Below are 15,621 nucleotides of genomic sequence, written 5' to 3'. Positions count from 1 at the left end.
GTAGTGTATGTATTACTGATGAATTTGCGTGCAATGGACCACAGTGGAACATGTACTGCTAACAAACTTGTTAATAAAGTATCCAGTCAATCAATCAAAAACATGATCAGACAAAGACTGTGTTCAGTTATTTATGCTCTATACATTTCAAAATATGATAATGAAAGTTGTATATGTGCCATGAAGGTCAAAACAAACAAGAAAAGGTCTATTTGTTTGAGGTTTAGATGCAGGAAAGGAAACTCATTTTAATATCATGTAGACTGACAAAACGCCATAGTTTGGACAGTAGATGGTGCTATTATTATTGACTCCCCTCTGTCTCAGGGACTTTCCAGGCCCCTTGTGACCGGTGTACAGTATGTACGCTTACTTTGATGATAGGAACCTATTACACACACACACACACACACACACACACATGCACGCACGCACGCACGCACGCACGCACGCACGCACGCACGCACACACGCACACACATACACACACTTATGTGTGTATATCTCTTATCTGAAATATCTACACTAACTGGATCTTCTATTTTAAGAATCTTTTTACTTATTTAGCAGGACATACGTTAAAATCTCAGTTGCCAGAGCTGAGCCACAATAATATAAAATATATGATACAAAATATAGCAACTAAGAAACACATATTAATGGTATCAAAAAGTATATACAGTATACAATGACGCAAGGTGACATAGCTCTGTATCCCTTCCAACTGTATATACTTCCCCATTTTCTTAAATTGTTTTTATTATATTTTGACACTTGCTTTGACAATGTAAATGTATGTTTTCTCATGCCAATAAAGCTCCATTGAATTGAATTGAATGGTATTGGCTTTAAGTTGGCACCAGCATTCAATTTCTTCTAATCATGCTCTGTTTCCTTTGTCTCCTTGCAGAACATTTGCCAAGTGTCGACAAGGCATGTGATAAAGGACACAACACAGAACCGTCTCTCAGATATCAGTTTAAAGGCTTCTCTGGACACCACCCACTGACCCTCTGACATTGACCTCTCCATCATGCCATTGATTGTGCTGTCCACGACCACTTCACAACTGCTATGGGTTCGCTTGGCAGCCCTGGTGTTTACCTGTGTGGCCTTCAGCGTGGCAGCCCACGGGGCCATGCTTCCTCATGGAGGTATGGCTGACTGGAGCATCTTCTGCTGGGCCTTCAGCTTCGCCGGCACCCTGCTGGTTCTCCTGGTGGAGCAATTTGGCCTCCAGGCCCGAGCCCCTGTGTCCTGGTCCAACTTCCCCATCACCATTGCCTGCTATGCCGCCCTGCTTTGCCTCTCTGCCTCGGTCCTTTTCCCTCTCTGGTTCATCAAGGACCAGGGCTGGAACTACGGCGAGATGCGGAGCTACCGCATCGCCTCCACGGTCTTCTCCTGCCTGGCGGCCGTGGCCTACGTGGGGGAGGTGAGCCTCTCTAAGGCCAGGCCCGGAGAAGTGGCGGGCTACATGGCCACGGCCCCGGGCCTGCTGAAGGTGTGCCAGACCTTTGTGGCCTGCGTCATCTTCATCCTGGTGAGCGACCCCGTGACGTACGACCGGTACCCAGCGCTGGAGTGGTGCATGGCGGTGTACTGCATCTGCTTCATCCTGTCCATGGTCATAGTGGTGCTGTGCGTGGGCGAGTGCACAGGATACCTCCCCGTCCCCTTCTCCAAGTTCCTGTCGGCGTACGGCCTCCTGGCGGTCATCATGTACCTAACCGCCACCATCATCTGGCCCGTGTTCCAGTTCGACAAGCAATACAATGGTCGCTCCCAGAGGCAGCCTAATAAGGTGATCGCCACGGCAGTGCTCACTGGAATCAACTTCCTGTTTTACCTGGCGGACCTCGCGTACTCTGCCAGACTGGTGTTTGTCAGCATTTGACGGAACAGGGAAAGAAGGAGTGTGGAGTAATAGAAATAATATGAAACGCACCATCTTTATTTATGCAAATGAGTTATGCCACAGAGAAAAGGAAGCCTAGCGTGGTTTTGTTCAGCTGATGTTACAGTACTGAAATAGATCGCTAAGCGTTTTATTATTTAATTTTCTGTCACGGATTTGAAATTCTGAGCGATGAGATGAACCACTGAGAGAGGGAAACCCAGAAAGAACATTAAGGGGGAAAAAGCTGACTTGTGTATGTGCTTGTGTAAACAGAAGCCCAGATTTCTGCAGTGAGACCATTTCATACCTCTGCGGGTACTTTGTTAAGGTCTTTGGAAAAGGTATACCTATAACTTAAGTGTGTGTAAATAACACATTTACCCGTATGCTAAATTCAGTGCAAAACACAATGTAGAGGATCTTGCTTTGATCAATGACTGTACAACGAGGTAAAGACTTTTAGAAATGGGTGCGATCACAGAGAATAATTTGAGGAACTTCAACTTTTGCCAGCATTCTTTTCAACAACTTTATTATTTTTCATTTTCACCCCAACTAAGTCATGCGTTTTACAATACGCATGAAGTGCTTTAAAAAATAAATAAATGACCAACCAGTAATTGTCACTAATACAGTGACAAGGACAGAATCCCCTACCTGCTTCCCTTTCGTGATCCGTTTGGGTTCCTTAAAGCACTAGTTCTCAACCTGTGGGCCAGGGCAAACCCGTAGGCATCGATGTTGTTGGGTAATGAACATGGGTCTCCTCAATGGCGGGCGAGTGTCTTCCCCTCTCGTTTATGACACCCAGAGGCCAAATGTAGACATATGGCGTCTGGGTGTCATGAACAAGAGATTTATGAGAACATCCACATAGAAGTTCTATATGGAAGCTTCAGGTTTATGACAAACTTACATATGAGTTCTATGAAAGCTTCATGCATATTCAAATACCGTAATGTCTGTACCTTGAATGTGAACTTTGGACCTGGTCCAGTTTAGGTTGATCTGGTCCAGTTTTGGTTAAATAGAATGACCTATAAAGTAATCTTATTAATACATATTTATATAAAGGTTGTGTTCAATTATCACTCTGTAATGCTTATTGGGACCAATGTGACGTGTACCTAACCCAGGATAAACAAGTGAAATTGAAATTGATGAAACAAAAGCAGACACAATTGGAACTGGAACGCTAAATTGAAGCTGATAAATGGGTATTCTCTCCTGACTGGATGAAGTGGTGACCCGCCTGAAAATGTATTTTCTGTTTATTAAAAAGATGGGGAGTCACCAATAATACAATGATTACAATCACAATATTCTTTCCCCACCAATTAATATCACTTACTTACAGCACCTTTAGGCAAGTTGCGAATTTACTGAAACCAAAGCAGACAGCTGGAGAAGGAATACACTTTTTCCCCCCAGGCCCCACTTTAGCATGCAATTACTGGGTCTTACATACTGAGTGAGGGGGTGAGTACTTTCAGGTATCAGGTGACATACTGTAGTGAACAGGTAGTACACATGTATATGTTCTTTAAACCGCACCAGTTTGGGAATCATATTTTTTTTTTTATTGGAGCCTCTTGAATGAATACAATATTGAATATTGGAATGTTTCGTGGCCATTTTATATAATAAAATAAAATAATAAATATATATTGATGCGTTCATTGTACCATAGATTTTGTTTGAATTTGTTGGATTTACATTGGATTGAAGATGTTACCTAGTTTGCTAACGGAAAACAAATATCTTGTGTTACAAAATACGCAGACATGTTAAACATTTCTTTAACAGCTTTGGTGTTATTGGAGGTTGAAATAGTTTTACCAATGGTTGACTTCATATTCAAATATAATACAATTACGTTTTTGGTTACTTGCGAATGTGAAATTTACCTCGTAAGAGAATGAGATCGAAGAGAATGAGGTTAATTGGACAGTATGATTATAGTTTTAGATGGGTTATCATGTTATAAGCAATATACAGTATTATATAACAAGGACAATTAATATAAAACATAAATGTTGCCAAATAAGTTTACACACATATGGGGCGTCACAATTCTCCAAATACATCGTTCAAATTGACTACATTTTAAGGTCATTGTTGGATTTTAGATGTTAACTTTTTAAATCACACTGTCAAAGCTTTTTACAGGTGATCAAACTCAAGCTGAAGCTGTAAGGCACCCTGCTGCCACCTAGTGGCTCTTTTTTAAACTGCAGTGTGCACTCCGTATCAAACAGCAGTTGCCAATTTGTTTTTCTTATTCCAATAAAAAAGATGGACATCCCTAATATAGGCATGTCCAAAACAGGTGGGTGGTTTCATTACAGGCATCACAAAATTAGCAATTTTGTTTCAATTCCCATGTCCCTTATTTGGTCAATTATGATGGTAATTGTATATACACTCCATCCTTTCCCCCCCAATTGATTTCAATAAAGACGTTCCAGTATGGAATTATTATGGCCTTATAAATGAGGACATGAGGACTTGAAATCTCTGTTTGAAAAAGCCATGACATAGTTCTGTTGCTGTGCTGATAGAGGGTCTGGACATAAAACTGTACATATCTTCCCTTATCTACCAGTTTATCACAAGGCTTCCACTCTATAGGACAATGATGGCTGTGGGGTCTTATAACAGCAGTGCTTCTCAAAATGTGTTCTCTTTTGCACCTTAATGTCTAAATAATGTCTATGTACAGTACAGTATACCTGCTGCTATGTTCATGCACTACATGTCTGACCTTTCTTTCTTCTCCTTGCTAAACTAAATTAAATCAAACACTTGAGTGCTACAACTTATATTGAATATAAAGCACATTTACTTGAACATATTGACATCAAAACTTGACTTACTTAAAGTCAAGGTTGTCTTCTTTCCTGTATCATCCTCAAATGTCCAACTCAGCATCGTGTAGCCACGCCCTTGTCTCTGGTTATGTGTTCGGCAGTCTGCCAAGCCCATAGAGGTATAGGGCCAAGCCCCACTTCTTCATACCTGATTTGAAGCAGCCGTCTCCAGTGCGCAGGCGTTTCAGTAGGGTCCATTGCCGGTGTCGTCAACGGCATCTCCCGGTTCAACAACATAATAACCCCTTGGGGATAGCTTTCATGACAATAGAAAATTATTAGGAGTCACAGGATTGCCATATTTATTAAGAAATAAAGCACACGTAAGTAAAATTCTAGACTCACGAATACAATACCGTTCTAATATAGGATATTTTGGTTAGCATATTCCAAATAAAATAATAGTGGGGAAAGAAATTCTTTGTATAAGGACCAAACATGTGTTTATGTTTTCGTAGAGGCACTGTAATTATACATTAATACAAAAGGGAGGCCACCTAAATGAGAGAATATGTAGTTTAGGATAAAGTTCCATGTAGATTTAGAGTTGGCCAGAAAGTGTTTGATCCAATTAATTTTGAAAGTGCTATTAGAGGAATTCAAGAAAACTGACACGGCTACTACCGGTACTGGTATTCATAACTACAGACTCAGAGTCATTTAGTGAGTTGTGCTTTTCCAGAGAAATCACAGTAATGTTCAAGAAATCTCCCCAGTAGCCTGGAAACCAGACGAATCTGCCAGTGCAGTGATATTAGTGTGGCCATGCCAGGCTATCTCTCCAGCACGTCATCAGATAGTCATTAAGTCAACTTGATGTTGACATAATAGGCATATTGTTTTATAAAGGATGAATCCCAGGTTCCCAAGGTGTTCAATCATCATATCAAGTTATTTTCTGAAGCTTCAGGCAGTTAGTGGCTGTCTGAGGAGAGAATTCCCAGCATGCCTTGAGGTACGCCCGCCTCTACATGTTTCATGTTCTATTCTGTGTGTAATGTTTTGGCGAAACAATGAGACATTAGGGTTAATTGCAGTGAGCACCGCCCCTGATGAAGAGTATTCCTATGAGAGAAGTTGCCAGAATGCTTGCATTCCATCGGTCATTACACTATAAATATGTGTATGTTTGTGTGTTTCAGTGCATCCAGAGCCAGAGGTGTAGCCCAGTGGTTCTCAACCTGTGGGTCGGGACCCCCAGGGGGGGAGGTCCTCACATGATTTTTTTGGGGGTGTCCCCAGACAACAGTGAAGTGACCTTTAAGACCTTTTAATACCTCAAAAAGAAAGAAAGAAAGAAAATAAGACCATTACTGCATCGAAAGTAATCAACAAACTATACTACTGTATAGCAACTGGTCAACCATTGGCCAAATTGTCTAATAATATAATAAAGCATTTAAAAAAAAATAGCCTATCTACAAGCTCACAATGCCTCGCAACGCAAGGCATTGTGAGCTTGTAGATCTTCTATTTTCACAATATTTATCTGTGGAACCAAGTCAAATTAAATATGATGCCTCAACTCCAACAGTTCCAAGTGTTTGTCAGAGTGGGGGGTCCCTAGTTCATATGTGATTATTTTGGGGGGTCGCGGCCTGAAAAGGTTGAGAACCACTGGTGTAGCCTACCCGAGAAGACTGACACAGACTTGACAGGAAAGAGCGTACATCTGTGACCTAGTGTCAGCTCACCCCCGACCTCAGCCTACTGGGTCAACAACTCACATTGGTCAGTAGATGCACACATGCAGGCATGCACCCCCCCCCCCCCCCCCCCCACACACACACACACACACACACACACACACACACACACACACACGCACCTCTTATCTGAATTATCTAACTGGATTATCTATTTTATACATTTTTATTGTGTTCAAGAGGTTTTTCTTTTCGTCACTCACTCATACCTTTACAGGTAGGCCTACAGGTGTGTGTGTGTGTGTGTGTGTGTGTGTGTGTGTGTGTGTGTGTGTGTGTGTGTGTGCGTGTGCGTGCGTGTGGTGGGTGTGTATGTGAGTAATTCTATGGACAATGTTTGAAGAGACAGAGGCGGGCCACATAGCAGCCAGGGACACACCCTCCTGTCCACAGCACGTTACAGCAAGCTTATGCTGTCAGTGGAGAGTAATTAAGACAGAGAGAAACACACTAACAGCGTGGGTGAGGATGTTAAGGCAAGAAAGAGCAAAAGGCAAGACACTGCAACAGTTGTAAAATATTTTCATTCATTCTTGCCAGGACTTGGTGACGCGTTCTTTTTCTCTGTGGTGATTATTTGGTGAGTATACCGGCTCTCTCTTGCTTGACACTTGCTTTTCCATGCCAAAGATTCAGTGGTTTAATTTGTGGTATACCTGTATTATCTATTGGCAAGCCAGTGTATATTTTAGTGACTTCAATTGGTTTAATTGGTCTTAAAGCATAAGGCATAGCTCTAATATATATGATTAAGCAAAATAGGCACAACTTTGTGCCACATAAAAATCTACATTTTCATGCTTTTACTATTTGTTTGTGTCAAGCTTTTAACCAGTTTCATCCTGGCGTCCCAATTTATTTCTTGTCAGCAATTTTTCCTAATACGACATAATGCAATGGATTGTCTGCTTGAATAGCCTATCTGCCATTTTTGAATAGCCAAAGTATAAACTAGGGATTAAGTGGTTAAGCCGTCATTTTACAGTAGTTATTGCGAAGAGGCTTGTTATCCTCTGGAAGTGAATCACACATTTACACAGTTTATTGTTCATTAGCATCCCAATTAGCTACTACTCTTGTAATAACTACTCATCCTGAGATCCACAACATTTCACAGTAGGCTACATCAAATAACAGTAATATACCAGAAACATCATCATTATTTATCATAAAAAATACATTATAATAGGAAAGGTAATTACATACAGTCAACCAAAGTAAGCTCAGACTACTAGTTTACAGAACTTGACCACAAAATCACAACATCAACATTCCTTGCTGCCACTCCATTCTTTGTTTCTTTTATGTATTTAACCTTTATATAACCAGGTTAGTCTCATTGTTGAGATAATACAAAACAAAGTCTCTTTTGCAAGAGCGATGTGGCCAAGAAAAGCAGCACAGAGTTACTGACACACACAAATACAACATTATACATTATACATCCACCGGACACAATAGGTACTGTATACACTAACTGTAATCAGATGCAGATGGGAGAGAGGTACTATGCCATTAAATATTTCTTTACCTTCTTTTTAAAACCAGTTTTATAATCTGTGTGACGTTTATTGGTAGACAATTATATCTTCAAGTCAGTTGTACAGGTTGTACAGGTTAACTAAGAGTTCGGCTTCAGTTTAATTCAGTTCATTTGTACAAATGCTTAAAGAAAAGAAAAGAAAAAAGAGACAAGACAACAAAAGGTAGCCCAACTGACATAAATATACTACAACCTTTTTTTTTAAGCCAGAGTCCATTATGTTCCAATGAACATCTCGACTACAGAGCCGTTCTTGTTGTAGTGTGTGAGGCCATGACTCAACTAATGACATCACAGCACTCACCTGGTGTCAGGTCGATAGTGACATTGTCAATGAATGCAGTATGACCATGCTTTCTGTAAACACTGACCATGTGTTCATATTTCTATTTACCCATCTCCATGACAATTAATCATTCATTCATACAATTGTGGTTTTCAATTCTGCATTGCAACACAACACCTGTTAACAGGCTCTCTTAACCCTATAACAATTCATAGCACAAACACAAGTTTCGATGTTTCTTTGTCAAACTGGCTTGGTTGGTGTATACAGTTGGAGCGTTGTTTTTTTGTGTGATTTAAACGGAGAGAGTTTTCCATGCTTGTGTGTATGTGGGCGTGCACTAGCAGTGTACACAGTGCAGTCTGTGCATGAGTGGACCCGAAGGTGTGTCGGTTCACTGAGTAAGAGTTAAGATATGTTGGACAAGCAATGACATGCATTCTGTATTACTTAAAAGAAAGTACATGCCAATAATGATACAGTTGAAAGCTAATAGGGTGATTGACAGTACATGACACGTGCAAGGGCTTCTAACCTGCAAACAGAAACTAGTTAAAAAATACAATACTCATACCTGCATTTTGCCATTTGTTTTCACTTGATGATAGTTGACAACGTCCTCTAGGATGCAGTCTAGACATTTAATAAAATTTCATGTTTGCATATTATTTTTTTGGTGGTGGGGGGGGGGGACATAGAACAAGTTACATAGTATATAATATATACGGTTAAATAATATGGAGAGGCAGAAACAAAGAGAGATAGAGATGTAGCCTACTGTATATATCTATACTGTACATAGCAAAAGATAGAGCGGACTAACACGTATTTAAGTGTGAAAAAGAATGTGTCTTGACACTAAATCATTTCTCAACCACTGGCGTGGCTTAAGGAACTGCTGAACTCGTGTCTGGTCTCGTTGTCGAAGAGCTACAGATTCTCCGTTACAACCTGCCACCCTTACGACACACTCCCACGTTTTCCTGAAGTGTCTTCTCTCAAAAAGTAGAATGCTGCAGGCTTTACAGATGGGCCCTCGGTTAGTCAGCACATAGTACATGTGTTTGGATTCTAAATACTTGACGTGTTACAGCGTGGATTGATATTGCCGAGAAATTACGTCGGGGGGCGATGTATGAATGGCCACAATGTCCAGCTCCTTCATAAGAGACGATTAATTGGGTGCAATGGTTAATCAAACTAATTGATGTTTATCAACTATAAAACAAATAATACATTTTTGCTATTTTAAAAGAATTGCAAAAATTGCAGATCTACAAGCTTGTAGATCCGCTATGTTTGTGTGACATTATGTCAAAGTATAAAATAGGGGTTAAGTGGTTAATCGACTACATCGATTGATTTAGTCGATTCTAAAACATTTATTCAACATTTTCATGTTGATTCATTTCAATTTGAGAAATTGTCCAATAAACACAGAAAAGTAATCGATAGAATAATCAAAAGAAGATAATCAAAAGTTGCAGCCCTCATTATGAATAAGATCAGATAAGCCCAAATGACATACTGTAAAATAAAGTAGCAGATATAGCATAACATAAGATAAGACATTATAATATGAACTGTTATTAATCTTGAGGGGAAGTTGGGCACGTGTGGGACATTTTCAAAAGATGATTAGAAGCACAAGGTCAAACAGGGAAGCTTCTAAAATCCTCACCTACAGAAGATGTTATTGTTCTGATCGGTAGTGGCTTGCCTGTGGCCACTATAGTCTCTCATTTGGTCTCTTTGCTGCCTACCAAATCACACACAAGTACACCGATCTACCATCCTTTGCTGACCATTGAAGAACACTCATTATCACACACATGCAGACACGCAATTGGCCTGGAAACCAGACGAATCTGCCACAGCTACGTAAAACAAATTGCCCTGGGCAGTTTGGTCTGGCACTCCTCGGTTTGAATTACATTTCGCTCACCCCAGAGTTGTGGGTGACGAATCAGAGCGGGAAAATGTTTACTGTGACGTTTGAATCTGTTTGTAACCGCCCCTTGGAAATGAATCTTCCACACCGAAGTTCCAGACTAATATCTACGCAGTGATATTAGTCTGGCAATGCCAGGCAAACATGCAATCATACATGTTGCTTAGGTACATTGCTCATCAAACCTAATGACCAACATTCTCTCTTTGGCAGCTACCTACAATGTCCCAAAACAACAAAGGCGCTGCCTTCCTTCAGGTGACTGGGTCCCTTGTTAACCACTCACAACGAGCTCTGGTCACCTCTTTCCCCTTGGCCGTGCCTGTCAACGCTACCACACCAGGCTTTGTGGACGGCAGAGGCATAGTGAATGACACATCCTCCACCACAGTGGGTGCCCTCATCCTCAGCCTCGTCTTCCTCCTGGGAGTGCCCGGCAACCTCTTCATCATCTGGAGCATCCTGGCGCGGGCCCGTAAGCGCTCGGTCACCACCCTCCTCATCCTCAACCTGGCCTGCGCCGACGGCTCCCTGATGGCCCTCACCCCGTTCTTCATCGTCTACTTGGTGCGGAAGTCGTGGGTGTTCGGGAACGTGATGTGCAAGGTCCTCTTCTACCTCTGTCTGGCCAACATGTACGCCTCCATACACCTCATCATGCTGATGAGCCTCCACCGCCTTGTGGCGGTGGTGTGGCCCCAGCGCGTCGGCGCCATCGCTCGCCGGAAGACGGTGTTGCGGGTGCTGGTGGGGCTGTGGATCCTAGTGCTGGCCACCTCTGTTCCAGCTATCATCTACAGGGAGCAGAGGAACAAGCTTCAGGACAAGGAGCAGCTGGAGTGCGCTTCATTCCATGACGAGTGGCAAGAAGTGAGTGAACGAGGGAAGGGTATAGGCAAGAGCCCAGAGCTGTGTTTCTCAATATGTAAGTTTTTGGAACCTGTAGTGGGTCATGACTCATGGAATGGTTTTGACAGGGCTGACAAAACATTTTTAGAGGAATACTGTGTTAACTAATATACATAGTAACAAGAGCATTCGGACTAAAAACACTTCACAGTACATTGATAATACAATATGTGTCTCAATTTTGCTTTAGCTAATTTGAAAATAAAAAGCCCTTAAAGCGGCACTATGTAACCTTTTCTTTAGTGAATACATTTTAATTTTGGTCAATCTGTATGGTGAGTATGTTATATATAACTTATACAATTGGGGTGGTTGTATTTTGTCTCAGTGCTCTTCTATTGAGATCGGGTCAAAGGTCATCTAGACACAGGATCTGACATGAATTTTGACCTAATGGTCAAAAATAAATGTATCCCTTGAGCAAGCAGGCAGGCTTTATTAGCTCAATGGTAAAAAACGTATGCACTTGCGTAGTAAAGCAGAGTTAAATCCAGGGTAGAAGAGGAAAGTTACATTTTTAAAATACCAATTGTAAACCATTAATTCCTGTAAAATATAGATTATAACTTGAGCATTCATCATTGTCCGTAGTTGCCAGTGGTAATGACAAATGCAGAGCAATAATTTATAGGTTAGTTTATCAAATATGCATACTGTAGCTTTTACTCGAAATCAGACTCATAATCTAGTTACGCCGGCCCTCGATCATTCCCAGATTTTTAGGTCCGATGCCAATCCTCGCCAAGACCACGGATTACCGATGTTTTGACCGATATTTTATTTGAGAACATTTAACGTATAAGCAAACAAATCAATACAAATAAACACAAAACCCTTTTTGATATATTATTATTTTAAAATTAAAGTTAGTGTAAGTGATTTCTTTTTGTTAAAATAAAAGTTTTTTGTGAAAAGCTTAAAGAGCTGGTGCCATGCTTTTGCACTTTTTCTGTTTTTCATGTGTCTATGAGGTTGATAGAGCTTTATTAAGCCCCCTGGTGGTGGTTTTATGTTGTTTTATGTCTTCTCTGATTATTTGGAGTTTCTTCCTGGAGGCTGAAATCTTGAGGGTCAAACGTGCCAATAGAGAAACAGCACTTTAGTGACATCACAGAGCCCCCAAAAAACATACCCTCCCCCTCAAGAACCAGGCATACTTAATGAACTGGAGGCGTGTCCACATAAAACATTTTTTTTACCAATTTCTGTACACTTTTTTTTTTTGAAAAAGATCCTTACATAATAATAATACCTTATGATCAGGTTTTAGGGTTGAAAAATATCATGGCACTCCATCTTTAAGTGTCAATGTAAAAATGATCTAACACATATTGTAACCGACCATGCATCGGTGGTGTTGACAGCCCCGACTGACAAACTTCTCTGCACTTTCTCAACAGACCATTCTCCAGTACGGATTAGAACTTGTGCTAGGATTCTTCCCCTATGCAGTGATTGTTGGCAGCTACATCTGCATCTACCGCAGGATCCGACAGACCAAGTTTCGCCGGCGGATCCGCAGTGAGAAGCTCATCTTGGCCATTGTGGTGACCTTCTGTGTGTTCTGGTTACCCTACCATATAATCAACATGGTGCAGGTATGCTGGGGGTGCTAAATAGGGATGAGAAGTTACAGAAAGATTTCCAAGGCTCTCAGTTGCTACATGTATAGTAATAGAAAGATTAAGATTATTTTTTTAAAGCATTCAATTCATTCTTGTCTTTGCAGATTGCAGCAGCGCTATGTAACGAGGGAAAGGTAAAGGAAAGGTATGTACAACGTGCCAGTAGGCTAACTTAGTAGCTTCACAAAATCTTTTTTTTGCGTATGTTTTATACTTTTTAAAATATTGGACTTTTATTTCATAATGGAAGTCAATGGGGCTCAGATCAGGCTGAATCCTTGCCTCAAAGTTGCGTCATAGATATGTCATAGAATAGATGACTGATGTCAATCATGTCATATATGACTAATGTCAGAGATGACTGACCTCATAGCTGGCCTGGTAGAAGTGACATGATGCAGTCCAAAAGGTGAACGCACATCCACAAGGCTATTTCGATGGGTGCTGAATCAAATAGGTAAAACACTGTAGAGAAGGAGAAGGTCTGCACGGCGCACACCGTCTAAATGCTCCCAAAATATGTATTTATTTAAGTGGTAAAAAACGCAACGTTTTTGTCATGTGTACTGAGTCACATGATGGCCACATGAAGTCTGAGATCCTCCCTAACCCTAACCCAGAGATAAAAAATAAAATTGTATCTAATGAGGGTCCGTGGCCCAATGCATAACAACCTGGGGGTCCTTGAAATGAAAAACGTTGTGAATCACTGTTGAAAGTATGTGAAATGGCTACATTCAGCCTACACAAGCCTAGCAAGTAATGTCACCAAAATTATTAAGTAGAATAGGCTTTCAACTCCCTAAAACCGTCTTTGTTTTGGTGAGTAGTGAAAGTGTAATTTTTATTTTGACTACAGACGAGAGGCTGCCAGCCTGTAGTGTAGTGCGTGTGCAAAGGCTCGAAAGTCCCATAGCGAGAACTCCTTCTAACGCTATGGACCAGAGCTAACACGTGTGTCTTTTTGGCAAGCGACACCCTTGTGCTATGGACTCCATAGCAATTTATAATGTCATAATATAATGCAATGTATAAAGTAATGCAATGCATACATTAATCTTCAATGTCACTTGTCTGCCCCTCTCCTCAACATCTCCATCCACCAGTTTGGATCACATCTGGAAGAAGTACCGCGCCGTCACTTCCTCCGTGGCTTTCATCAGCAGTTGTGCTAACCCTGTGCTGTACACCTTCGCTGGGAAGTCGTACATCCGCCGGGATGGGTTCGCGTTCATGGCCCGTCTGTTCGAGGGCACGGGCCTGGACTCAGGGACCCGCAAGGGCCGACAGAACAGCCAGAACAGCCGAGACAAGGACGCGGACGCTGTAATGATGAAGGACAGAGATCCAGACTCGACGACAAGCGCCAGCGCCAACGCCAATTCCAACGTGAAACCCTTGAAGAATGGTAAATAAAGGGTTGCTATATCAGAAATGCAGATTGCACCGTGGACTTTCTGTAAGGCTGTGTGCTTTGTGCAACGTGCAGATGCATGTAACCAAGCTTTGTGCGCAAATGATGGGTGTACAAAGCAAAGCTTATGGAACTACTGATTGCTGCACCTTGAACCTGAACCTTACGCCAATGGAAGCTTCATGCTGTGCAGTTCCCCATTTGACCACTAGAGGGAAGTACACGTCCTTGACTCTGACTTGGCATCAGGGTGCTGGGCAATAGGATTTTAAAGTGACATCACAAAACGTACAATATGTTCATATTGTTCAATATGTCTCAATATGGTTTCTCACGGTTTCTCCAAACTTACTTCACCACAAAATTCAACAATGCAACTTCATGTTATATGTCTTCATTTACCTCTGAGGCCTCTGATGATTCTGTTGAAATATTTTCTCTTTACTCTGTGGGTAAGATATATAGAAAATTTGAATTATTTGAATGACTAGATCCTTTTCATACATTGTATTGGAAAACGTGATACATTGTCCAGCACTAGCTTGAACTTATGTGGAGAAACACAGAAACTGTTGGACACTTCTGGAGATAATATGACCTTCTGACCACAACTGTCTAAAGGAGTGTCACAATCAGGAATCAGGATGTACTCATTTCATTGCCTGGTCAAAATTCAAGTCCTGTTTACAGTGCATATGTTGTGGGAAATTGTAAACTGGTCGACGTGTATATTTGCCACTTTCCTACAGTCATTTTGTTAGTATTTTTCTACATTTTGTACATGTTTAACTGTCTGAACAGACTTTAAGTGAACAATGAATTTCATACATGATCAGAGCTGGTGACCACAGAATGTTTTTTCTGTCAAGTTCTGTATACTTCAGCGCGGTTCTTTAAAATATACCTGCTGTTTTTTGTTTCGTTTTTTCGTGAACTGCCAAAACAGAGAGAAAAGAAACAACAACATAATGTTTGTGAATAAACATTTGTTTTAACACTGGAACTGCAAAAAAGGATATATATCAACAATAAATGTAACCCCTTTAGCTTCACTTGATGACATGATCCAAAATAGTGAAAATGCCAAATTATACTTATCAAATGGGAATATAGTACATTGATACTTTAATTTAGTGCAATGTTTGTCTTTTAATTCATTTTAAAGTATAATTTATTAGTTTTTCGACAATGGATTACATCCTGGGATCCATCCAGGTAAAAAAAATAAACATAAAATAATGGATTCAGCATAGCTTATGTTCCACCACAGACTGTGTGTGCGTGTGCGTGTGTTATGCATGCCTTTATGGAGCAGGGAGATCAGAAAGTAGAAGGGGGCACTCAGTGATGGGCACATCTCCGCCAAAGAATCTCTCTTCATCACTATGACGTCAGTCTTCAGCCTAATTCATGCACCA

General features: G+C 41.0%; 2 protein-coding genes across 5 annotated transcripts in view; both read left to right on the top strand.

Annotated features, from left to right (window-relative positions):
- Positions 1-3,576, top strand: part of LOC311035040 (myeloid-associated differentiation marker homolog) — a 6,606-nt gene extending 3,030 nt beyond the window's left edge. For all 4 annotated transcript variants that reach the window (XM_084043118.1, XM_084043117.1, XM_084043116.1 and 1 more), the window contains one exon: positions 910-3,576. In XM_084043118.1, the coding sequence (XP_083899244.1) occupies positions 1,033-1,896 (864 nt within the window). In that variant the 5' untranslated portion in view covers positions 910-1,032 and the 3' untranslated portion in view covers positions 1,897-3,576. The remainder of the gene's footprint in view (positions 1-909) is intronic.
- Positions 3,577-6,905: 3,329 nt separating this feature from the next.
- ltb4r2a (leukotriene B4 receptor 2a) lies at positions 6,906-15,255 on the top strand. Its single transcript, XM_084042564.1, has 5 exons — positions 6,906-7,055; positions 10,469-11,125; positions 12,565-12,762; positions 12,894-12,934; positions 13,896-15,255. Exons 2-5 carry the CDS (start codon positions 10,478-10,480, stop codon positions 14,203-14,205), a joined length of 1,197 nt encoding a protein of 398 aa, XP_083898690.1. The 5' UTR covers positions 6,906-7,055; positions 10,469-10,477; the 3' UTR covers positions 14,206-15,255.
- Positions 15,256-15,621: the final 366 nt, after the last annotated feature.

The sequence above is a fragment of the Gymnoscopelus microlampas genome (genome assembly GCF_963454915.1).
Source record: "Gymnoscopelus microlampas genome assembly, chromosome: 19".
Taxonomy (NCBI): Eukaryota; Metazoa; Chordata; class Actinopteri; order Myctophiformes; family Myctophidae; genus Gymnoscopelus; species Gymnoscopelus microlampas.
The sequence above is the reverse complement of the archived record's forward strand: the minus strand, read 5'-3'. Positions and strand labels throughout refer to the sequence as shown.